This window comes from Ruditapes philippinarum, unplaced genomic scaffold (genome assembly GCF_026571515.1).
Source record: "Ruditapes philippinarum isolate M1 unplaced genomic scaffold, ASM2657151v2 ctg1387_1_1_1_1, whole genome shotgun sequence".
Classification (NCBI taxonomy): Eukaryota; Metazoa; Mollusca; class Bivalvia; order Venerida; family Veneridae; genus Ruditapes; species Ruditapes philippinarum.
The window spans coordinates 19,092-45,353 of NW_026855523.1; the positions used below are offsets into that span (position 1 = coordinate 19,092).

At 31.7% G+C, this 26,262-nt stretch overlaps 1 protein-coding gene across 2 annotated transcripts in view; it reads left to right on the forward strand.

Moving 5' to 3' along the window:
* Nucleotides 1-309: 309 nt before the first annotated feature.
* Nucleotides 310-26,262, forward strand: part of LOC132743609 (protein patched homolog 1-like) — a 60,257-nt gene continuing 34,304 nt past the window's right edge. The window contains exons 1-8 of one of the 2 annotated variants that reach the window (XM_060732138.1): nucleotides 310-715; nucleotides 1,041-1,233; nucleotides 11,921-12,107; nucleotides 12,481-12,550; nucleotides 13,121-13,215; nucleotides 18,649-18,847; nucleotides 25,156-25,425; nucleotides 25,887-26,018. In XM_060732138.1, the coding sequence (XP_060588121.1) occupies nucleotides 611-715; nucleotides 1,041-1,233; nucleotides 11,921-12,107; nucleotides 12,481-12,550; nucleotides 13,121-13,215; nucleotides 18,649-18,847; nucleotides 25,156-25,425; nucleotides 25,887-26,018 (1,251 nt within the window). In that variant the 5' untranslated portion in view covers nucleotides 310-610. Of the gene's footprint in view, nucleotides 716-1,040; nucleotides 1,234-2,942; nucleotides 3,026-11,920; nucleotides 12,108-12,480; nucleotides 12,551-13,120; nucleotides 13,216-18,648; nucleotides 18,848-25,155; nucleotides 25,426-25,886; nucleotides 26,019-26,262 lie in introns of those variants that run through there. The other variant, XM_060732139.1, reaches the window with a different exon arrangement.

Consider the following 26,262-nt stretch of genomic DNA (forward strand, 5'->3'; position numbering starts at 1 on the left):
ATTATTTCTTTAAAAATCGAATATATAATCTTTTTAAACAGCTTTTGCAAGTCGCAAATGTCTAAGCAAAAATTACAACAACCATGAAATCGTTTGCCCATGACACACTCTCTTAAACGAAGCAATTAAAAACGTTCAGTACACAGCTAAACCTTGTTTATTTCTCATCGCGGAGGTTCGAGGCAGCTTGGGTGGTCCACTACCACGGGGAGCGTTGCCATGCAACCGTATGTCGAACTTGTACGCGGGGAGCGGCCCACCATCATACGCAACCAATCATCGCTCGTATATACCGCTTGTACCGGTGTCAGTTACCTTTCCTAGGCGGGGCGACAATCCAAATGTATGGATGTTTTCTATGTGAACAGTACAGAATAGTAACATTTGCTTCTCAGTATGAAAATACCTGTGTAAATGAAGTTGTTAGTATGGAAAAATTGTATAATATAACATGTAACTGTTTAACTCTGATCATGTGGATGACTATGTGTCACTCAAAAACTAAAACATAGGATGTAGTTTAAAGAGATTAACTTGATGGGACTTACTTAAATGTGATTGAGGATTTTGTTAACTCATTCATTCCCTTCTTTTCTCGTAGGGTCTTACAATGGCCTCAGCGAGAAAGAAGAGGTCCAACAAATATCTGGACTTGGAATACTTAAACAGACCTAGCTGGGTAAATGCCAAAGTTGCATACAAACAAGTGAAAAAGGTGAGTTTTCTTTATTCAACCTCCCTTACATTCTTTATACATGAAAACCAACATGTGGTGAATGGAAAGAGGCTCCCAAGAGGGCAAAATGTATAGATGTTTTCTTAATTTTTAAGCTTACATGATATTAAAGTAACAAATATGAGTTAATTTTCATCTAAAGACAACTGTTGTACATCCTAATATATAAAGCTACATGTGAAATATAAACATGTTGTCCGATATCAACTATTTAGGTCATGCACATTTGAATGCATATAATACACCTAACGTTGATAGTTTAGTATTTACTACTGTATAATTGCTTTTTTTTCTATGTTTACAGGGCAAAGCAGATGGAAATAAATATGCATTATGGGTTAGAAAAAATATCCAGAGATATTTATACAGTATTGGATGTTTTATACAATTACACTGTGGAAAAGTTTTATTCGTCGGAATTCTTTTATTATCATTGTGTTGTGTTGGTTTAAAATCAGTACGGATAGAAACGGATGTGCAAAAGCTATGGGTAGAAGGTATGTTCATTTTATTTAGTTTACTCAAAGAAAATAATTCGTTGTGTATTTTCTAAAAAGTGCTTCATTTACCGGTATTTACGTTGAACATCCTTTGGCGCCCCTCGCCGCCATCTTGGTTTGTGACCCAGAAAGACTGAAATTCAATCAAGGCGGTGTGTGGTCCATCTATTTTTGGATCGTAGCGAGAATTTTCTTTCTTTCTGCTGGTGTCCTGTAGATTGGCCCAAATTCGTCTTTCAGTGAATAATTTAAAAGACTGTAAAGAAGATTATTAAGCCTATTTTCTCACAATAAAATGTTGTGAATCTATACTTTGCTCGGCGATTCAATGAATGGAAACGACCCTCGGAGCAGAATCTTGTTTACTCTCGCATGCAAAAATATTTCTCCAATTAATGAATGATACTTACATATATGTAGGTATATGACTTGTATTGTCTCAAAGTAATGAATTTTCATCAGAATATTCGATTTTTTAATTTTGTCAGTATAAATTTTAACATAAAATAATCCCGTTACGAAAAAATAGAGATTATAATAGATAAGAGTGTCCTAGTTTTTTTAGTGTCACGAACTTTACCGCCAAATTAGGTAACCACGTGTCCGGTGACGGACATATAATCTGCACAAAATGTGATTTGGTCACTTACTTAATATGAAATATTGTTTGTACCACTTTTTTTTATCAAGATCGTCATAAATAATTAGAAATCTAGTTGAAAGCAAAGCTATTCAATATGGCGGATGTTTGATAGGGAATATGCCAAGGTTAAGTGGCCTACATCAGTGAAAGCGGAATGATGTTTATAATATCAAAATTCTAAGAGATAAATGAAAAAAAAGCTGAGTAAATTGGTAGGCTAATAATTCAATGCCAATCCAAAGTCGAATTCCGAGTAGACTTACATATTTAACAGTCTGAAATATGGTTAACTTTCCGAGTGATTTTAAGAATAAGGAATAAACCTTCGTCTTCAATAACTAAGATAATGTTTTTCATCACGCAGAACCATATAATTTAGCAACTATTTATGCTAGAGATTTGTAAATTCTATGCAGAAATAGATGTGAAATTTCTAAGTTATTTTAAATTTGAAGAAATTAAGGCAGTACAGTAATTCCAAAAGATGATCTTGTGTATGTTTGATTGTTTTTCTTATTGCATCTTTTCCAAGCCATATATCTGCGCATGAGAATAACTAAATGAAATTTCATGCAACCGTTTTTTTTATGTTTTCAGTGTTATAAAAATAGCTGCTTATTTTTTTAAGAATTCATTCTTGAAACGGTCTGTTGTTTTTTATTTTCAAAATGCTTTCTTTTTCTTTCATGTGAGGCAGGATTATTTGAATATATACTGTACTTAGTTTGCTTTATCAACATTTGAAATCTGGTTCTGAACAGTTCATGAATTTTTTATAACCTACCCTCAGTTTGGTCATAAAGTTTGCACCAAGTTGTTTTGGTGAACACTTTCTTCATCAGTAATCTTATTTGCATGTCACAGGCTTAATCCTTTATTATGCGTTCTCAAAATAAAAATATGATTGTAATGTAATGAAATTATACTTTTTAACTTTTTTTATATACTGTATATTTGGGCCGTTTTAAAAAGTTTAGCATTATTATTATTATAATAATATATTATGATAATTCAAAAATAGGAAATAATAGTGAAATCGAAGTAACTTCCCTTTGTTGAAAATGCACCATTTGCAGAGGAGTAATTAAAATTCAATCAACAGACGGCTTTCAGGGTTTGAATATCAAAGAGTAGATTGAATATATTGTAAGAAATTACCAATTGTTCTAATTAAGTGATCGATCTTTGTCTAGCTTAGCTGATCTATCAGCATTATTGTATTTGTGCAGTATCTTCACTAATGTAGCAGCGTAAAAAAATGATTGGATTGGAATATTATAAAATTCTCTTGCCAACACCTTGTCATTATTTCTTGGATACTGTACAGCTTATCTGTAAAAGGTTCAATGGATTCACCATGTAGGAAATAATGTTGGTCTTTTTAAGTCTGTCTGCCCGTTTATTTATTTGTTGCATTGTTGCAGAGCTTTAAAATATTTCGTTTTTCTTTTCATTTTTTTTTTGATTATGTGAATATTTTGCATAGTTCTGTTATTTCCTAACTGATTTTAAACTAGCCTTGTTTATGTAAAATATTGTGTATATGAATGATTGAAATAAGTATTAACTAATCTTATGGTCTGATATTTGAATACCGTCTGAGCAATCTAAAATAAAATATTGTGTAATTTGTGGCCACCCATACTATGCTGCCATCATTTCCCTTTTCTTTGTCTTTTCCAAATTGTACATACTCTTTTTCTTTCTACTCCTAGATATGTTTTCTCAGTACTATTCAAGCTTCTAAGACATTTGCCTGCTTTCATCATTTTTACATAAATTTTTTAGATGATTTGCGCCAGTCCTCTGTTACCTTTTGATTTCCCCATTCATAGATTCCAAAACATTTTTTGTTCTCAGCATATTTATTTCAAGCAGTAATGCAGCTTTCAATTGTATAACTAAATGCATCACTAGAAAAATAATTGACAATTGAAAACATTTGGTCAGAAAATCTCTCAGGGCTTTAACTATGGATCGAATTTCCATTCAGAAGCAATATTATGTAACATGCATATTAGCTTTTGCTAGATTTTTCAGCCGATAGCAATAATGAAACCTTTATTTGCATGCTTAAGTAAATTTAAACAAGATACATAATAATGCAGAATTGTTTAATGCCAACTATACAATTTCCATAAGTAAATTGGATTTGTTTTTTGGGGGGTTAATTGGAAACACATTCGTGAAATATCAACCCCATTTCTTTCTGACATGTCACATGGTAAAAATTGTTGTACAAAATTGTTTCTCTTGGCGTTTTTTTATACAGTTTTTTTCTGTAATAATTGCATATGCATTGTTGATACTAATTTTGAATTGTTTCAATTATCAAACGTCATCATTTTTACGAAAAGGTTAATTACTCTTTCAAAAAATGATAGGTAAAAACTTTATTTATACTCCTGAAGAAATTAGCTGTTTACTAAGCAGATATGAGTAATAAATGTTTACTTAACCTAATTCAATTGCCATTGTTTATGGCTAGATGTACATTTGTAATTAGTTAAAAAAACAACAAAATTATCTTTACTCCAAAAATTTTGCATGGAAGAATTAAAAACGTACATTGATACTGCCTTGTGTTCTTTATGTGCTTTAAATACATGTATTAATAAAAAGACTTTTAAACACCGACGCTAATAATGCATTTGAACTATCAAAGTTTTGCATAACCTCGTACATTGTAGTATTTTTTAGGATAATGAGTACATGTATTGTATTTACATGTGTTTTCAAAGATCTGATGGTGAAATGTCAAAGCCTTAATGGCTTATTAGAATAGTATCAGGCAAGACTTTATGCACATCCACATACTCTGACCAGGCTTTCACTGTTAGATGACCAACTTTGTAATTTTCATTGTGATAATAATATCCCAAAAATTGTTAATGTACTGTTTGAAGCAAACAATTTAGAAAGCTAAACAGAGTAAGAGTTAATTAATATCTTACTCAGAATGAAGAAAAACCTTCAGACAGTCAAACAAGTTCCATTGCAATATGTTTTTTTCTCCCCTCAGTGTTACAGTTGCTCGGAATTCAAGCCATTTATTTATAATTTCTGTAACAAAGGCAGAAATTAACTGGCTGCCAAATTTAGTAGACAGCTTTCTTGCTATTTCGATGCTTTGTACTCATTAAATGTGATTTTTGTTATCCTCCATGAAACTGATGAACCGAGAAACTGAGAAAAGAAAAAAAAGGTACAAAAAAGTTTGCCTGGAGGCACTGTTCATAGGTATAAAATTCAGCTTTATTATAAAGAGATGACAAGAAACTGTATGATGAATACATACTGGACCACCTTAGATCTAAGTGATCAAAAACTGTCAATTCCCATAAAACCCATGGTGGTTATGAGAATAGTTAGATGTAAAAATCACCAGTACAAGCCTCTACCAGCTTAGTATTTTGACAGTTGTTGTGGCCATCTCTCTTTATATTCTTCTCAATATAATTCATATTTTTTCACATAATATTTAATGGGCTGGAAATGATTGCTAATTTTATTCAGTTTCTTTGTTCATTTGTTTTAACATAAATATACACAGCTCTGATCATACCTGTGATGGGTTTTTTTTATAAGGAGGCAGGTCATAACCCGAAGTATGGTTAATAAACATTATTACCTGGAAAGAAATGATGTTCTACGGTCATAGTCGGGTCAAAATACAGTTTAAGTTTAATGCTTACTTCATTATATTAATCCTCTCGGTGTCTATACCAACATTATGCTAAAATTGTGAAACATCAGAGGGTAATAATAATTTTTCAGTATTTTGCAAATATGACCCATTCCCTTGAATCTGGGAATTTTAGCAGTTTTGTCTTCTCAAAACAAGAATTTACATGTGATGTTAGTTTAGGTGCTAGAATATATAAAAAAAAAAAACAATGCCTCTATCTGTACTGTAAATAGAAACAGATCAAGCAAACAATATCCATCTTTAACAGAACTGTGCTGGTTTTGGAATTGTCAAGCAATTGAGAAGAAAATATACCTATTAAACCCTTATCCTTTAATATGGGAAGCATTTGACATTGTCATGCAGCATGACCAAGATACAGTTGACTAACTTAAGATTTTCATATAAATATCCCGGAATTTGATAATAAGACATTTTCAAAAATAGGTGCTGAACAGGCTCATGTAAGAATTTCACCAGATTTTAATTGGGAATAATCCCCCCAATATTGGCTTTTAAATCAACTAAAATCACCTAAAAATAAGCATTGCATCTTGAAAAAGGCATTATATTCCTGTAACATATATGTCATAACATAACAGCTTGTTCATATTATGGTAATATGCTTGATGTATATAAATCTGTACAGATTATATAAACTTATTGAAGTTTAATTTGACAAGGAATTGATCTCCCCCACCCCCAGAAGTTTTTGAAAAATAAACTATTAAAGTATGTGAGCTGAATGGTTAAGGTTATTGGCATGGATTCACATGCCCCCACACCATTGTGGGTTAAAATGCTGCTAGTTATTTTTGAGTCTTCCATGTGAGTAGGCTTATAGTCCGACTGGCTGACTAAAGGTTTTCGGTTCTACTAAGATGTTGCAAACTCAGGTGCATGAGGTACTCCTCCACTTTAAAAGCTAGGTACACAATAAAAAAAGAAAACTAGAGAGGACAATCTTCCATAACCTTAAGAGATGAACAACATAAAACTTTTGGGGGTCATTTTAATTATAACCATAAGACTTGACCCCTTCTTTTGACCCTTTATTAATAGGGTGATTAGAGAGGTAAAATTGAAAGGTTATTCTGTTAAGGTCATACCATGTGGTGTTTTTGGTGTTACATTTTTGGGGGAATAAATTTTGTATGAAATGTTGAAACATAAATGTAGAGTGAACCATGGAGTTATTTTCAAGCTCAACAGCCTTCTTCTGACAGTGTAATGGAGTATTTATAGCCTCCCTGGACTCCATCTCAAGATGGTATTTTAATGGCAAGAAAGAATTTTTTGTATTATTTTTATTACACAGGCTTGGTTAATATATCTTCAAACCATATATTTAATGTTCATTTAGTGTAAAGCCCCTTAAGCTGTTTAAAGATGAGTTAGCCACTTTCCAATATAAAAAGAAACAAAATTTGAATTTTTCAACTTTATTTAGGGGATGCTTAGAGAGATGCTACATATTACATGTATTTTTAGGAAATCTTAAGGGAATTAGTTAAAGCATTATAACTATTCCTCTTTAATGAAATACATGTACTAGAATTTTATGGGTAACATGTATTTAGACTTAAATAAAAAAAAAATTGATTTTAATTTTTTTTCATTCTTGAATTCCATACTCAGTACACTGATTGATTGATTGATTGATTGGATGAATGATTGATTGATTGATTGTATCTATTAATTCATGAATGAATTAATTGATTGATTGATTGATCATGATGCACAACCCCTAAATAAAATGATAATTTTTGCTGTATTTGTAACACCTACATTGTTATGCATAATATCTTGAGTTTGTATAAAAGTCTCAAAAACATGTATTTTAAATCTGAAAGTGACTAATTTATATAAAACCATGTTTTAGATGGCTACTTCACTCATTTTATATCTATTTAAGAAGGTTTAAATACCTTACTAGACAAAGTACAGTCTCTCTGATTCATAGGTTATATTTGAAAAAATTTCAAGCTTGGCCGGGTTTTGAAGTATCCTCTATTTAACATTTTTAACCACCCAGTTATAGGATTTTGTGTCACGTATAACAAAAACATATTCCATTGAAACGCGTTTCGTATCTTTTTGATGTTTTTAACAGGCTAGTGAAAGAAGATTCGCTCCATGATTTTGCACTCTGGAAATCGAGTCAAGTTGTCAAAGTTGGTGGCCGAATTGATATTGTGCTTGAATATCATATTGCCATGAAAGGCGAGTGAAAGTAGTGCAAAGAAACGATGCAGTCGGTCTTTGTTGCGATTCTGATATACCGCTGTTTTTATGAAAAGATATGAATATTAATTCAAGCTGGTAATTGCGGTAGAATAAGAGTGCACCAATATCTAAGGTCATGTGTTGTTTGATTTCATTAGGGACGTCTCATCGTTAGGATTAAAGATAATGTTGTATTTGATTTTTTATCATGCTTAGGTACTCCCCATGTTGAGAGGTCTTTAGAATTTCTCATCATTCGCTCTTGAAACTTGTTTTCATACTGTTTTGACATCATACACGGCATGTGTGTGTTACTGTGTGTGTTTTTTTCCTCTCTCTCTCTCTCTTTGTGTAACTGTTACTTCATAACATTTCATTCTTCTATTATTTTTCTATAAACGTTATGTTAAGGTCACACATTTTTGAAATCAGATGTTTGATATAGTTACTATAATGAAATATGAAGTTTTTGCATAAATGAATGCAGGGAAATAAGTGAAATGCTGTTCGATTTTGAAAGAAATTTTTGTTAAGAATTTTGCAAATTATTTGGCAAACCACATAAACCTATTTAACTTTTGCCTAATTTGTTCTCCACAAGTAGATGTCAACTTCTTCAGAGAAATCATTTATAGAGAAATGTCAAATTATGAAAATCCAACATTCCATCTGAATGTTTTCTAGTATTATATGTATCATTTGGCATCTTAGGTTTCAACTCATTTCCATCAGCAAATAAAGTAGTCACATTTAAAGCAAAATGCAAGTTTATTTATTTCTTATGTAACAAGAAAAGTTGCCCGCTGATTGTGAGGAATAGAAAATTAGAACTAAATTCAATAATCAAAGTAGGCAGAACTGACAAAGATTGAAATACTGGTACAAAAACTGTTTTACAATACAATGAAATACATAATCGCAACCAAATTTATCAGTTATCTAAAATGTGTGTGGCGTATTAACATACAGCGATCATAATTCTGCATGTGCATATCAAGTGCCACTCGGCACTACTTTTTTTCCTACACCCTCAAAAAACGATTACAGTCGAAAACCGTAACAGAGACGTATTGTTGCACATTTTTATCAAGGTAATCTGGTCTTTTCCCGAGATCCGATAGGTAGTTCCTTTGTTGCACAGTGACGAAATCGGACATATAAAATAGCAATGTAGTTTCTTCAGTTACAATTTATGTTTTATGCAGATTTCACAAAAGATTGATGGCTTTTGCGATTTTGACATTTAAGCGGTACGTTAGGTCAGAGAATCTGATTCCATCTCACATAGTACACCACTTAAACTGACAAATCTACTTATCAATTTTGATTTTTTTTTATTCATTTTTTTTTACACCAACCATATGTTGTATTAATGAACTTACGCTGAGCAAAAATGAAGAAGTTTTTATTCAGAACTATTAATTAATATGCGTCCAATTATACAAATGTTAGGTTGCATAAAGAATTGCTGTGGGATTTTTTAAAAGGTCATATTTCTCTTCATACTCTATTTCTTGATGTTTCTTTAATATTTGCCTGTGTGTTTGCAGGTCTTTTATATTGTCTTTTAAAGGAAATGTTCTTTGTTGATATTTTCCAGACTTTAAGTGTTTATGGTCTGAAGGATTCATGCTAAAATGCCTTAAATAAGGATCTTCTCTCAGCTTATCAACTTGAATAAACAAACATGTCTTTAATTTGTAAGAAAAATTAAAAGCAATGGTTGCATAATTTTGTTGCAAAAGTGTCAGTGGGGGGAAAATGTTATTTAACCTTTATTATTAGATTTTTAGTTGGCAAATTTTACAATTCCAAAGGAACTTTTGATTAAGAGGTGTATCGAAAAATAAGTACAATGTTGTCCTGTGTGCAAAATACCACCCATCGTGTTGATATCTTAGAATCTAGTCTGCATTCAAAAAGTCAACATAATTATGATTTACCCGCTGATAACTTTTTTCTTTTATTTATCGAAACGACAGCTTTGATCTTTTTTGACTTGGTGCAAGCCTTTTCAAACACATGCACAGCCCAGGTCATTGTTAATAGAAAAAAAATATTTTGTGTGACGTTGCATAACATTATCAGATTTTTACTTCAAACGTTTTACATGCGGCATTCATAAATAATGAACAACCTATGCATAATTAGAAGTTAACTGGTGCCGTTATATATTACCCACACTGCAACTGGTAATTATGACCCTAGCTTATAGTGATGAAAGAAATCTTGCTATTTCCCTAAGGTTTAAAAGATCTTACCCTCATATAAGGTTACCTTCTTGACTCAAAGCTTCTGCCCTAAGGTTTAAAATATCTTACCCCACCCACCGCGTATAAGCTTACCTTCTTGGCCCTAAGGTTTAAAATATTTTACCCCACCCACCTCGTATAAGCTTACCATTGACTTGAATCTTTCTCAGGATGGTAATCATCATATTAAAACATCTTGTCAGATTTATTATTTGTGTTCTTAAATTAAGATGATTTATATCCTGTCACTGCGGTATTTCAAATGTTAGAAATTGATTTTGTGTGCAGGTTTTGTTTAAAAGTTTAACTTGTTTTTAAAAAGTTTTTTTGCTTGTAACATCTTTTACACAGTGCAAGATTAAATTTTCAATAAAATATCTGTACAGGAAAACAGCCATCTCATGGTTGCGATTAAATATTCTTACTATTGCTTAGGTTATAGATCGTAATCTTTTTTTCGTGAAACCAGTTTCGAAAGTAAAATATTAGGAATGTAAAAACTATGTACATCCTTTGTGCGAATTTTCCTTTCTTTCTTTTTAATATCAATTAATGATAGTGACCTAGCCGGGGAAAAGGTTATGGTATATTTGTTGTATTCAACAACTAGATAAATTCAAAAACGCAATTTATCTCTCGAGACAATGTCGTCCCCTTAGGCACTTCTATGTCACCTACCGCAATGATATGTTTATAGGTCACTGTAGCAGCTATACTTGAATATAGAGTATAAGTAGTAAATGATAATTAGGTGTATAGATTGTTATATGCTTATTGAAATCTGGTATTAATATTTGATTTTGTCCACGAAATATGTTTTCAATATGAAAATGCTCACAATAATGTGAAAAAGTAGGAGGTTAAGATCAAATTGTAACAAAAATATTATAATTTTTCTATTCTTACAGTTATAGTTACTGTCATATACTGTCATATAACTATCACTTTTGATCTTTAGACTTTACCATATCTTTTCCATAGAAAATTACACACTTGAAGTTGATTTTTGCTATCTGTAATAAAAGACATTGCAAGAATAAATTTTTTTGAATTTATGAATGAAATTTTTTTTTATAATTGTTTTTCATATTTCACTCTGCAGCTCCCATTTACTATACTATAACTCCCACTTCCTAAGTTTTCAACATTTTACAATAAAATTATACCCTTAAGGCTTTATGTTTGGTAGCTTAATGTATCTCCTATACAGAAGAGTTCCGTTGTTCATGCATAATATTATAGCAGTAAAAGCTTATTGCAGTAAACAAGTAGTATTTATACACGTACACCACTTTTTTATCCTGCTGGTACTTGAACAAACTGCTCTGTTGAACAGGTTATGAAACCGTTAAATTTCTCGAAAGTATCTTTTTATGAAAAAATCTTCTGTTTGATAATATTGCATACGAAACAGTGTGCCGAATAATCTAGAATTTGATTTTTATCTTGCCTTGAATGTATGTATGTCAATTTTATTTTCCTTCTGGTCTTAGTAGTATACTTGCTTTGCTTAGTAGTATACTTGCTTTGTGACTATGTCTTCCAATAGATACAAAATGTGTGTTAATACAAATGATATTCGATCCATATTAATTTCTTTTCTTTAGCCACTAGTGACCTAGTGGTTCTTTAGCCACTAGTGACCTAGTGGTTAAGATGTCTACCTCTCAACCAGGGACCACGGGTACGAGCCCTGTCAGGGTCATGATTATGTTTCTATATATGACATCAGTACTGGTTAGTTTCAGGAAGAGGGCTAAAGAGTGGTTCAGATATCCTGATTACTCTTCCACAATAGAGCTTAGATGAATAATGTTTAATCTAAAGAATTTATTGCAGTTGACCTATTTTTCGAATTTTGTTTGTCTTTTTTAGAGGGTGGACGACTGGAAAAAGAACTGACCTACACCAAAGAGGCAATTGGAGCGGGAAGTGATATAACCAATCAAATTGTGATACAGACACCGAAGGTTGGAAACAATGTACTCACGCAAGAATCCTTTAAACAACACAGAGATGCCCTTGTTAAGGCGTCTGAAATCACCGTTACCATGTTTGATCTGTAAGTTGATTTTTCAAATGGTTTCCTAGTTTAAAGATTGAACAACTGTAGGGATGTTCATTATTAATTTAGGTTGAACTCCTATTTGGTAGCAGAATCCCTTGCATTGATAATGGACAGTTCCAAATTCATTGCAGGACAAGTTCATTTGACAAATTTAGGTAAAAGGTTTATTTTAATTTAAACATTTTGTAATAAATTAATTCTTAGAAATATATATAAAAAAAAAGTTACTATTCTTTTCAAAAGCTGTAAAATTTTAGTTAATTTTTTGCTTGTATTATATTAAAATTGTAAACTAAAACAAAATAAACAAAACTGGAAAGTATTTTGCATCTTTTTTGAAATGAACTTATGTTGTTTCTATTTATAGCCAATGGAAATTCCATGACTTATGTTATCTGGCACAGTTTCCCATGTTTGAAGATGACTTGATTGATAAGGTGAGTTTGTTTTTTTATAACAAAATTTGAACGTTGATTTTTAACCCTCTTAGTTATGATTTGAGACTATGCCACCGGTGTTTACACTAAGATTATCAAACAGTTTTGGCTTTTCAATTTATTTGTAAAAATAAATGGCTATATTTTGCATGTTTTTGCTTACTATTCAACATTCAAAAATGTAAAATTAAATTGTACTAAATAAGCCTTGATATTGATTGAAACATGTAAATCTTCATCTGCACTGCAAGCCTGGATTTGCTGGTGTCAAAATTAAAGGGACATGACTGAGTTTTTTTGACATGACTTGACTGGATTTTTTTTTTCAAAATAAGTATTCTAATTGGGAAAAATGTGATTTTCTTTTATTTTTTCTGAGTATATTTTGTAGTTATCTTCTTCATATCTGTCTGTTTTAACAACCTCAGCTGATATATATTTAAGAAATTCAAGTTTTATGTTTTAAGGCTTTTTGACCTTAGTGGAGTTCCTTTAAAGAAACCACACTTTAAACATTATTTCTGTGTTTTATTTTTTCAGTTTATGTGACATTGTTCTTTTCTTTTTCAGACTTTAGAACAGATATTACCATGTGTTGTTATGTCCCCACTAGACTGTTTCTGGGAGGGTGCACAAGTTCTTGGACCACAAAATTTCCATTTGAGGTATTTTTTCTTTTACCATTACTATGTTCGAATAATGTCAGGCTCTTATACTGTTGGTTGACCAAATTTAAATTGTCATCTTGATATCTTCAAAATTGATAATGGAACATTCCAAAAATCTTCTATGAGACTAGTCAATGGCATGAATTAAGTATGTAAAGGGTGGAAAAACCTAACAATTTTCTGGAATTTTGGGGAATTATTGACACTTATTATTTTCTCTTTTTTCATCACATATGAAAAGTGATAAGAGATTTAAGAGGTCTGATGTATCATCTAGTGTCAAAAAAAAAAGAGTTTTGAGAGGCTATGTTTATCATGTAGAGTCAAAAAGAGTTTTGAGAGGTCTTGTGTATCATCTAGTGTTAAAAAAGGATAGTTATGTGATCTGATGTACCATCTAAGTCACAAAAAGAGTTTTTAAGTGGTCTGGTGTGTACCAATGAAATGATATTGATAGATTTGCGTGATGTTTTATTGTTAAGTATATATAGACTAACAAAATACTCTTTACCCTTGCATTCAGGAATTTGAATATGATATTACAGGGGCAACCTTGGCTTTTTCCTTCTTAATTCATTAGGATATAGATACCTTCAAATTTAATTTATAAAGAAAATACAACAATGTCAAGTTTATTTAACAAAATGTTTGTGTTTTCTTTTTAAATTCATAAAATAAGGTTAACCTTTCTTTGCATTTGAAAATATATTTAAGACTAATGATGATATAAATTACCTAAAATTTAAAAAGAAAAAAATAATTCTGTCGTTGTGATCTTCAGTTCACTTGTATGCCACAAAGAGTATTTCCTTGAAGTCAGATAATGTTTCAAAATTATACCCACCCGCGTAGATATTTTTGAAGTGGCTGCACCAAGAAAATGAATTAATGAAAAATTGCTTTTAACTTCATCTGTCTATCAAATAAGACTACAATAGAATGTTTTGTTTCGAAAGACAGAGAAAACTGGCGGTGCTTTACAAAGCACAAAAGACATCAGAGTCTTGTAAATGACTAAAATGTCTTTGGTGGCCAAGATGAAACATTGTAAAATGGCTCGTAATCACTTTTTCAAGGTTTGTTATAAAAGCTTTTAAGTTCTATGCCGTCTTTTATTATCAAAAGAGTAACAGATGCTTATAGATATGCAGACATTTCAGACTACTGAACACCAGCAATGAAACTAGTTTTAAAACATAGTCTTTTATACCAAATCTGAAGCAAAAAAATTTATTTTTTGTTAAGCAACGTCCTACGTTAAGAAGCCACTTTTATATTCCTAAGGAGTGATTTTTGTGGACAAATTTTATAGAATACCCTTTCTTAACCTTTCCCTGTCGCCAGTATTAAGCCAGGTCAGCCAACACTTCCATGCATTCCAACCAGGCTCTCTACTGTTGGCTGACTAACATTAAACTTTCCTATTGATACCGCCAAAATCGACTGTCCCAAAAATGGAAGCTGGACAAGTCCATTTAAGAAATTGTGCCAGTTAAACGTGAAGACTTACTAATACAGGTGGTAATATTATTTCTCAGGCATTTTCGGCATTTATTATTTTCTCAGTTACGTAATATATCCATTTATCAAAATAAGTAATAGACGAGTTCCTCTCTGATATTGTATCTTAATTTATAAAAAAAAATCTATCGCAGTAACACGGGTATAAATTTCTCATTTTTTGCCATTATCATTGAATAAATCTATTATCCGAATATATCAAATAAGAAACCTATTATTCATAATATCAACTTTCTATAAGAATCAATAAGAAATTCAAAACGTAGTGTAATTTACATAATTTCGTAATTTAAACGTAATTTTTTTTTTACATTATGCGAAACGAAAAGTAAACCTGCACGAGAACACAATGCTTCAACATTGCCAACTAGTGTGGTCCACGCCTTATCATTCAGTCATGAAACGATAAGTACACTGCCAAGAATGTAATTTTATGATTTTGAAATAATTTGAAGGGGAAATTTCTGTGTCATTTAAGATTAAGAAATAATTGTTTTCAAGCCTAGGATTGTTTTATAATTATAAACTTTATTTGCAGTTTAAACTTATTCATTTTAACTCTCTTGTGGAGAAAGCTTGAAGTTTACTTCCACCACTCATGGAAAATATTTTGTCATGTTGGTGTATTTGTGAATATTTAGAATAAAATTGATAACTTTTTGCATCTTTGATGTTACATAGTTTTGGTAAAAAGCCAAAGCAAATGTATTATAATTATATTCCTTTATAACCAAATTTCAACCTTAACATTAAAACTACATGTAATATAGATCCTTATACCACATTTCAGCCAGTATATTTCAACATTTGGCATTATACCAAATTTCAGCCAGCATATTTCAACATTTGGCATTATACCAAATTTCAGCCAGCATATTTCAACATTTGGCATTATACCAAATTTCAGCCAGCATATTTCAACATTTTGCATTATACCAAATTTCAGCCAGCATATTACAACTTTCATTATATAACTTTATACCAAATTTCATCAAAGTTATTCTCTTTACTTTGCCTGTATTAATGTTATTTAAATAATATCATATTTAATATTTAAAGCTTTCATATTTGTTTAGAAAGCAGTTGAAAGATTTTTTAATTTTTTGCAATTAATTTTTTTTCCACAAAATTCAATAATCAGAAGATCTTTTTTGTGTTAGGTCCAAGGTATTGTATGTTGATTCAACCTTTACACTTGTCAATTATATTTGATTCGAACACTGGCATCTTTGTTCAGTCAGCAAAATAAGTTGTTGAAAGCAATTTTTTGCACCGAACAAAGACATTTGTTAAAGACACGCCATCCAGTCAAAGGTTTTAAAGATATTTGTTATGTCAATACTCAGTAACATGATCGTTCCTCAAACAGTAGTTTTGGAGTAGATCTGGAAAGTTGTAATCCTTTACGTTGCTACTTGTCCATGAAATAGAAATAAAAGTTATTGAAAGGTATTTACATAGGATTTGTACGATGTCGTATAATTTGCCAAATGTTGTCTTTGCCGAGGTTTTGTTTCTGTTATCGGTAAATTTATGAGAACGAAAGCAGGTTAGCTGTATTGTATACTATGGTAGAGCTTTTGACAAGAATCTATGAAATTTCAGCGGGGAAGTGTTATTGTTTAAAAAACTAGAACAATATGGCAATGTTTTTTGGTTAGAAAATACGGTTTAGTAGTGTTTAGGTATTTGAGTTTTGTATCCGAGATTTTGTTGATGATTTATTTTGCATTGAAACTGTTGTGTATGCAAGTTTTTTGTATTTATTTCCTAATCAATGTCTTATCTGGATTTCTCAAACTTTTTTTTCTTTCTTTCTTTCGACCCTACCCATGCTAAATTTGTATAATGAACTTGTCCTCGGTTGTGTTTGGAACTGTCCATTTTTGATGTAAGGGATTTTTATATACAAATTAATCAGCTAACAGTATAGAATCTGGTAGGACTTCATGTCATAGGCAAAGTGTTAATTTTTCATCGATCGCTGGGAAAAAAAATTAATTCAATTTAATCTTTCATCTTCATGTTAATGCATTTTTTATCAATTGTTACATTTGTAATCACTGATTTGATTAAACAAGCAGCTTATTAACTGTAACTGTTATATTTTTAAAATCATTGCACATAGAGTGTACCATTATCTGTTAAAAAAACTAGATATGTCTAAAATTTACATATCATTGCATGAACAAATAAACTTTGCGTTTTTTAAAGTGAACGTTTATAATTTTAAGCTGGATCATATAAAAGTGTTATAAAGCACACAGATGTAGGAAAGTTTTTTTTAAAGTTTTGTTGATCAAATGTCTGACATTTCCGTGCTCGGTGGAGCGATAAGGGCAAGCCACAGTCGTCATGTGTGGCCTTATGGGTAACTGGAATAAGACAAGTTTCGCTCCAGTGAACAGTTTTTTAACAGTGTAAACAGTGTTGCGATGTGAAAAGATGTATTTGTTGAAATGAAGGGTTTTATACTCTGAAGCACACTCTTTGTTAATGTTTTTAAACCTATTTATTTGTGAGAAAAATCTACTGTATGAAAAATATTTCTTATCTTCATGCATTAATAATACTGTTACATTGAAACTGTTTTTGTCTCCTAGACAATTAAATAGGCAATTTATTAAAGAAAGGGTATCATGATGTACAGTACTAGTTTAAATAAAAATTTGTTCTTCCCTAATAATAATTTTAAATCTCATGACCTGAGTTTAAGGTTTTACATCGTTATTAGGTCACAGTTTTAACAAGGTAGGGTGGGATATACATGTACATTGCTTTTTCTCTCAGATCATCATGAATTGATTCATAACCCACATCCATTGAAATTGAAAAGCCATATTAACAGATTCTTTCATAACAGACTTTTGCCTGATTTCCACAGCCTGTTCTGTTTCTTAGGAGAATTCGCAGTTTTCTACAACTGTTTACATTTTCTCCTTGCCTTAACCTCGTTCCTTTGCATGTCAAGTAAAAGAATCTGAGATTTTTAATCAATTATTTCCCAGAGAGTTTAGATAAGAAAAGAGATAAGTAAAAAACTTTGGGGATTCTTTCCTTGATAAACAAGAGAGGTTCACATTTGCTGACAGATCGCTGCAAGTCTGAAAGAAGCAACTGGAAAAAAATTGATGGATTTCAACTGAGATTTTATTGCTCTGCTAAAAATAGTTTGGTAAAAATCCGCCAGTAAAAACTCCCCTTAAACCTGTCAGGATGTTTACATTTTAGACTTTTAGAGCAGCCTAAATATTGAAAATGACACTTCTCAAGATAAACTTAAAACTCTTCCACAGTTTTACAAATTTCATTGGATTAAAGTTGATTAAACTTCAAAAGTTACCTTTCTTCGCTTAAAAAATCTATTTTGACTACCAGGAAGATTCCTGTTAGTGATGTTAATAAGAAATTTCAATCCATTCCAAAAGATACTAATCTGAATCATAACTTGCAGACGTACTAGGGTGGTCTGTTTGATTGTTAAAATGTTGGCCAAATTTCATAGAACATATTCCATGATTAAGTCTGTTTATTTTTCTAGTGTAGGAAGTGTAAGGGATTTAATGGTCCAATAATTTTACCTGAACAGATTACAGGATGTTGAAGCCGATTGTTTATATAAGAAAGATCATGTTCAAAATCTTATTTCAAAAACACCCACCATACTCTAAAGATGAAAGTAAAAAAAAATACACAACACATTGTATGAGCTTGTAAAAGGTTTAGAAAGAATATTTTTATTGAAACTTTCTTTGTTTTTATTCTGTAGACAAGGTTTTCAGCATGCTCATGTACTAAATTATAAAGATGTTTTTTTCATATACATGTATATAAAATTATGAAGAAAACAATGTTAAATGTTTTGTGTTATTTGTTGTTTTATGGAAAAGTAATACTCTTATTTTTCAGTGGCTTTGTACAACTGAGATGGATAAATTTGAACCCGCTAGATCTTGTACAGAAGATGAAAGAATCATTTGCCGATGGTGATATGATGGAAGACGTCCTATTGGAGTCTGGGATATCCTCAGGCTACCAAGAAAAACCATGCATTGACCCCACACATCCCGATTGTCCTGACACGGCACCAAACAAAGCTTCACAAGAGGTGAGTCTTTAGAAATTGTCATCGTTGATTCGTTTTGGTATTAACTACAATGTATTAAAAAAATTTGTTAGATTTAATAAAGTCACAATCTTAACAATTATGCAACATATGGTTGAAAAAATAAAATCGGAAAATGATCTAAATGACATATCTTTGAAGTAAATTTTACAAAATTGCAGATTATAAAACATCTGAACTATCTGTGAAAGGTTTAGTAACAGTCTGTGATGACTGTACTAACAAGGTCATGTTACCATTTTAACATTTCATCTACTAGACTGGACATATGTTGTACTGCAAATACATGATGAAAACAATTAATGAAATTGAAAACCAGTCTGCTAATTGTCATGCATGTTATAATCATGCATTCTGTTGCTGTCTGATTGTAATTATAGTGTTTAACACACCAGAATTACATAACAGACTGTTTTGAATTGAATTTTATGCGAATTCATTCAAGCAGAAGTGAGAGAGATAGTTATTTGTAACATTATCACATGTTGTCAATTGTCACCGTGTCACATGCAGTAAATTGTCACCATATCACATGCAGTAAATTGTTACCGTGTCACATGACTGTTGTAATTGCATGTTAGCAAAAGAAGCAGATTTGCGCTGAAGCAACAAAGTTCTGTGCTGTTTCAAAGCTAAATTTGTATAATGAACTTGCCCTGCTTCGAAAATGGATCTGTCCATGTCATATAAAGGGGTTATTCAGATGACACCAATGAGTCGTTGTAGCAGGTAAAATTCAGAATGTTAAAGAATAATGCTATCTGTCAATAAAATTTTGAAGAGCCTAAAGTTATTTTATCTACTAGGATTTCCGATATGACTGAGGCAATGAACATTGGACCATTGTTAGGTTTTTGCATTTATACACACACATCTTACACCATTTACAGATAAGTGTTAGCAGTGTTAATTGCAGGTCTGTATGTCATCCGTTTAGAGGCGGGCCATCCCTTAAGTCATGTGCAGTCTGACCAAAATTTATACTGTTTGTAGCTTGATTATAGCATTTTGATAATTAAATCCCTTAAATTAATAATGGACACTTCTAAATTCAAAGCTGGCCAGTTCCATTGCACACAAAAAAGGTTTATGTTAGTAATGGCTTGGTTTCTCCATAATCTTACGAATGCTTCTATAGTACTGCACACCATATAATTGGGAAATTCTGTCGTTTCCTACACTCAGGTGCATCAAAAATTATTAACAAATTTATTGTAAGCTTCTTATTAGCAGTAGGATCCTTATAGTGCACTCACGCAGCGGCACATGTTGATATTTGCGTCTCGAAGAATTATACGTTTTCAAGAAATTACTGCTTTTTCTGTATAATTTTTTTTTTCATGAAAAAGCAAGGCATTTTTTATTAATTGAACAAGGTTAAACATATCCCAGTAAGAACTGTCTGTGTGGTACAGCATCCAAATATTACAATTATAAATAACAACATACAGCGGGCGTATTTCGAATTTTGGCGGAATTTTTTATTCATTCTGAAACAAAAAGGCTGATTATGCTTGCTCAAGCAGTTATATATGTAGACAATTACGAAAATGTTCAACATACTCCAGTTATCTTGGCATAGGTAATTTTGTAGGGGGAACTTTTGTTGTCTTTTGATATGTGTGTGTTCAGTTTGTTTGCCGAAATAAAACCTGGAGACCGGGCGTCTTCATTCAGAATATCTGATCTTGTGTCGCAACAAAAGTCTCTAACCCTGCTTTCGGGAGGACATCAAATGTAGGCCAAGACTCATTATGTTTTCACTTTGCATTTTTGCCTGTCGGATGACAGGAGACTCGGCATGTAGAATCGTGTACTAGGAACTGTTCACAGCTATCATTTGTCAGGATCTGTACTGACGATGTGATCAGTTGTGATGTTTATACCATTTCATGATGCCATCACAGATGCATTCTTGGCATACACTCTTGTACAACCGAAATATGGCCGCATACCAATGTATCTTAAAAAAGGCCCGCCTAATCTAAAAAAAAGAAAATATTATACAGTTTTCTTTTATTCATGTCCAGAGAAACTTGCAAAATCTTTGGCAATTTTCCCCCTACATAATATACATTAAAGAATACATGGATGTAAGTCTAAACCAATCAGATTCTTTGCTCTTAGCTTAATAATAAAGCTTAATAAACTGTTCTGGATATCAACCTCTGTCAACTAAGGAGGACAATTCCGAGATACATGTACTTTGTATTTTTGAGTTTGAGTCTTTGACACATAATAAAAAATCGCCCCAGCAATGAAAAAGTGAAAAGTGTGACAGGCTTGGTAGTGGTTTAAAGCTACCATCAAGGTATTTCTGGAAAATGTTTGTCTATATTTCTTTTCCTTTAGTGGTCTTTTCTCAAAAGACATTTTGTTAATAAATCAGCAAATCATTTAGAAATCGCCTCACTATTTGTGTTGTTATCTCCCCCCGCCCCCACCATCTCCCTGTCTTCACAACCTGCCCCTCGATCTGCTTCTAATTAAAATATCAAGACGTTGATGAAAAAGAAGATATGGAAAGCCAACCTACCTCAAATTCATTCGTTTTTCCAAGTTAACATTTCAGAATTATTATGAATGCAGTCGAAATGTCTGTTTTTTGCAGCTGATAAATCATTTTATGCTAATTTCGTTATCATATAAATTTGTGAAATGGTCTGAAATGTTTAGTTTTATGCATTCATACATTTGAAAATATCTCGAGTTCATATTAGGCCAATCTGTTACAATTGTCACAGGTATTGGTTAGTATGTTGTGTGGTCTCGTGACAAAGCAATTGCTCCAAATTAAGTTTGATCATGATCAGTGCTTTTATTTTGGGTTGAAGAATTTTCGTGAATTTTAAATTGCAATAATTGATAATGCTCAATTTGAATATCATATTGAAAGCATGGCTGAAAATAAAGACGTGAACAACTAAAATGACTGACAAATTTCACGAATGATTATAGTAGGGGTAATTGTTTGAATGATTTTGTAAGCGTATTTAAGTGTTGAAATAATTGATAAAGAAGAAAAGCGAGGATTTCATTCGTAATATTATTATCTCCTTGTTCAATGTTGAAAGAAAGAAATGTTTGTCATTGACTATATCAGGTTGTATGATATATACCTAGCATATGTTACAATATCAAGTTTAAACAGCTGTTAAAAATACTCATTAGGGAAAAATTCTATTGGGTTTTTTGTTGTTGTTTTTTTTGTGTTAACATTATATGAAATTATAATCAAACAAAAGTTGACAATTACTGTACTAGAGAGGAAACTGGTAGATTTTGGTACATTGACTTTTATGAACCTTATTTAACCTTCATTTACAACTGTTGACTGTAAGGTTGGAAGTTTAGGGAGGGGGCAGGGCAGTAATAATTGTACCCTTTAAGCAACTGACAACTTCCCTACATCTCCACTTACATTGCTTAAATCAGTGCTTGAGAATAAATAAACATCAAGATAATGTCTTCAAACCTTGTCATCAAGGAACACATATTTTGTTCCCCAAGGGTTCAAAATTGTCACCCAGCAGCCATTGTACCAATATTTCATCTTCTTTACTAAGCATGTTTGCACAATTCCTTCTGAACAATACAGACATAGTGTGTCTTATGTAAGAGTGAAGTTGAAGATGAAATCCAGTTGCATTTCAATAATTCTAGAAAACAAACTTGAACAATTTCTCCAAGTTATAATGAACTCTGTATTTAAGATGTTTTAATTAAGTGCCAAACTGCGGTAATTGTTGAAATTAAAGCCCCAGAGATACTTCAGTTTGCCTGCCAATTTCTTATAGAGAGTACCACTCTTAATAAATATTTTTATGTTCTCGTTGTGAACTTTGAAAAGAACTTTCTAAAACATAACACAAGTTTCTACAGCCTTACACCCTACCCTGTTAGTAGCTTCCATTCTTTATGTGTAAGTTCAGTAGTTTTTTATAACCAATTTTAACACCATTTTATATTAACTTGAAAACTCTTAAAACATTCCAAGCTTCTGGTTAGCAGTATTTTGTTTTGATAATAAACTTGTTTTCATTGAACTTCTAAGTGCATGTAGGTGCCTTTTCATATATTTTCCACTGTTTTGTGAGTTATGAATATTTAGTTAATGAGAACATTATGATTTTGTCTTCAAACTGGGTGAACCTTTATAAGACTGAATTTGAAATAACTATGAATTTGAAATAACAATAAAATGTGAAATGACCTTAAAGGTCCTGTTTTAATAAAAAATCGCACAATATAAAGTTCTTTAAGGTTTGTCTTTTTATGTTGAGGATTAGAAACTTTTACATCTTTGCACATTACAAGCATTTTCAGATCAAATGTGTAAAAATTCTGGTGTAACGAAATGTAACTGGGAATTATTACGGTTACCGGAACGTAATGACGGTTACCAGCGAGTAATGATGATTCCTGAAATTATTCAGGTCATAAAATATTTCGAGAAAAAACACAGAAAAATCAAACAAAGAAATGTTACGGTTATGAGAAACCACTGAGCAAAACATAGGAATGATCCCCGAAATTATTGAGGTCATACGCCTAGATAATGATCGGTTTTTTGTAGTGCCTCCCACTCAAAAACATATTTATTTCGTATAATCTCTAAGCTGTAAATGAGCCTTTCTCATCATTATAACAAATGGAATTATAATAACAGTAACATTGTAGAATTGTAGTTTGGTTCAGAGATTATTTCTGTCACTTCCCCTTTGGTTTAGAGAATATTTCTGTCACTTTTCTTTCAAGGGTTAGTAGATATTTTGTTGTTGTATGAGGGGAGGCAAGAGACATGTTAGGGTTTTTTTTAATGAATAAATAATTTAAATTTTTTCGTATACTTAAAATAAGAAACCAGATATATCAAGGTTTTGGCTGATGTTAAACATTTATTTCCATATTTTTATTTGGAGGGTATTTCACATTTAGACAGTCTTTAGTAAATATGCTTCGTTTTTGGCAATGTACCTGAAAGATTGTGGTATGGCCAAGACGGAAAAGTGCGATGTCAAAAAATGTTGCAGTTCAGTGCTGATCGGGCAACAGAAAACAAAAAATGCCACAGTAGAGAAGGTGAATTGGAGGGTTTATTAATTGACAGCACATTACACTACTGTGACATGGAAGTTAAAAGTGTCGGTAATTGACACCATGGCAGATCCTAATGTTAAAGCAGTCAAGACAGAATTGCAAATATTGCTGGCATCTTGTGGTTTTTTTCTCCACATACCAATAATATGTTGGGGCAAACTAAAGTAACATACTGAAACCGAGATGGGGGGGGGGGATGTGAATTATTGCATCGTAAAAATAGTTTGAATTGATCAATCTATGAGATATTCATTGTTTATATTGAATGAAACACATTAAATAATAAAAATGCTTTACTTTTCATATATTTTGTTTAACATGCATGGGTTGAGATATATATTAATGGAAAATCAATTATTTATGATGTCAAAAATGTAAAAAAGTGTTCTTTTTTTAAGAAGATACTTTGATATATGTTTGTTGACACAAGCAAGTAAAAGCTGTCAATTGTATGCGTGCACATTATTCAATAATATCTTGATAAATCTTGGTCAAAAATGGTTTCTTTGAGCATATATTTTGTGTTGCTTTCACACTATTTTGGTGAATTATTTTGCGATAATTGATCATCTGAGCTTGTGTGTGGGCCCTTCAGTATTAAAGTGAATCATGACAAACATCTACCAACTGTTGTCTGCTTGTAGTCTGCAGCATTCATACTGTCTGTTGCCATTGACAGATTTCTTGAGATGTCTTCTGCCACATTTCCTTGACATACCCCTGTGACAACTTGCTAACAAATGCAATAAATACACGCAAGAAAACAGTAGCAAAAATCTACATAGAGAACTTATGAAGGTCAAATGTATGTTTAACAAGTCATTGGTTGTAGAAGCAGTTATTTCTTTGCTCATCTGCTATTTGAGCTATTGTTCCAGCAGATGTGATTGGTTTTTACCAGAACTTATTCCTGAATGCCAGTGTGTCATCTTGAATAGCAATCAAGTTTGCCTCTTTCAAAGAAATTCTGGTAATTCTTAATTCATCCAAAACATACAACAAATATGCACTCTAGATATAACAAGGCTTCTTGTATTATTTTTTTTTTACATCTTTTTACCAACACCTTTTGTTCCGAGTTAATGCCATTTATATTTTGAAAATATAGAAAATTTTAAATACTTGAAAAATATATATTTGAATTTATATTTGATACAAAGATTCAAAATGCATTTTGTTCTCTTTTCTAGGTGCCAGATTTTGGGGCAGAGCTAACAGATGGTTGCTATGGTTTTGCAACGAAATACATGCACTGGGATGAAGATCTGATAGTGGGTGGGGTAAGGAAGAATCAAACTGGTCATATAGTAAGAGCAGAGGCGCTGCAATCAGTCTTCTTGCTGATGGGAGAAAGTCAGATGTATGAATACTGGAAAAAAGACCACAAGACCACGGGTATTGACTGGACTCAGGAAAGAGCTAGAATGGTGCTGGAAGCATGGCATAGAAAATTCACTGATGTAAGCATAATTTGATCTGCTAAATAAATTTTGACTGGACTTGTCCAGTTTCCAATTTTAAGAACTGCCTAACTTATTAATTTTGGAAGTATGAAGATGAAAATTTGAAGTAAGTCAGTTAAAACATGTAAATTATGTGCCTGGTCAGACTGTGCAGAATGATGTGCCTGGCTGTATTCTGATGACAAAAGGCTGATTGACTTATCACTTCTGTTAATAAATATGAACTTTTATTTGAAAAGAAATTTAAAACTGTAATCTTTTCTTTAATCTTTCGCTTTTAAATTACTTATATTAAGATAATCTTAATTATGAATTGGTTTTCATAGAGTTACTGCACATTTCATGTACTTGAAAAACTTCCGGTTTTTTTCCGGGTATACTCAGTTTTTCTTCGTGTCCACTCCATGTTTTGTTCATAATTTGATGGTTTTTTAACATAGTGCTTTCTTATTTTACAGACGATGAATGGTTTTAACAATGACACAATGCCAGACAACATGTACGGCTTCTCTATGACATCATTGATGGATATTATGAAGGAATTTTCCAGTATCAGTATTCCTCGGGTCGCCATTGGTTACGTTCTCATGGTAAGTCATCAAAAATTTAAATATGCAAGTCACATTACTTTTTTTTATTGAAACTTAAGTTATTGTATGAATAGACGGCTGTTGAATGGTCATCTCATATTTATTTATCGTGACTTTGTTTTAACATATTGGTTCCCAGTAAAAAATTTAATATTGATTATCTTAAGATTTTTACAAAATAGGTAAGTACCTCCTTACGTGTTGTCAAAAAAAAGGCTTTGTTCTGAATAGGATATATTTTCGT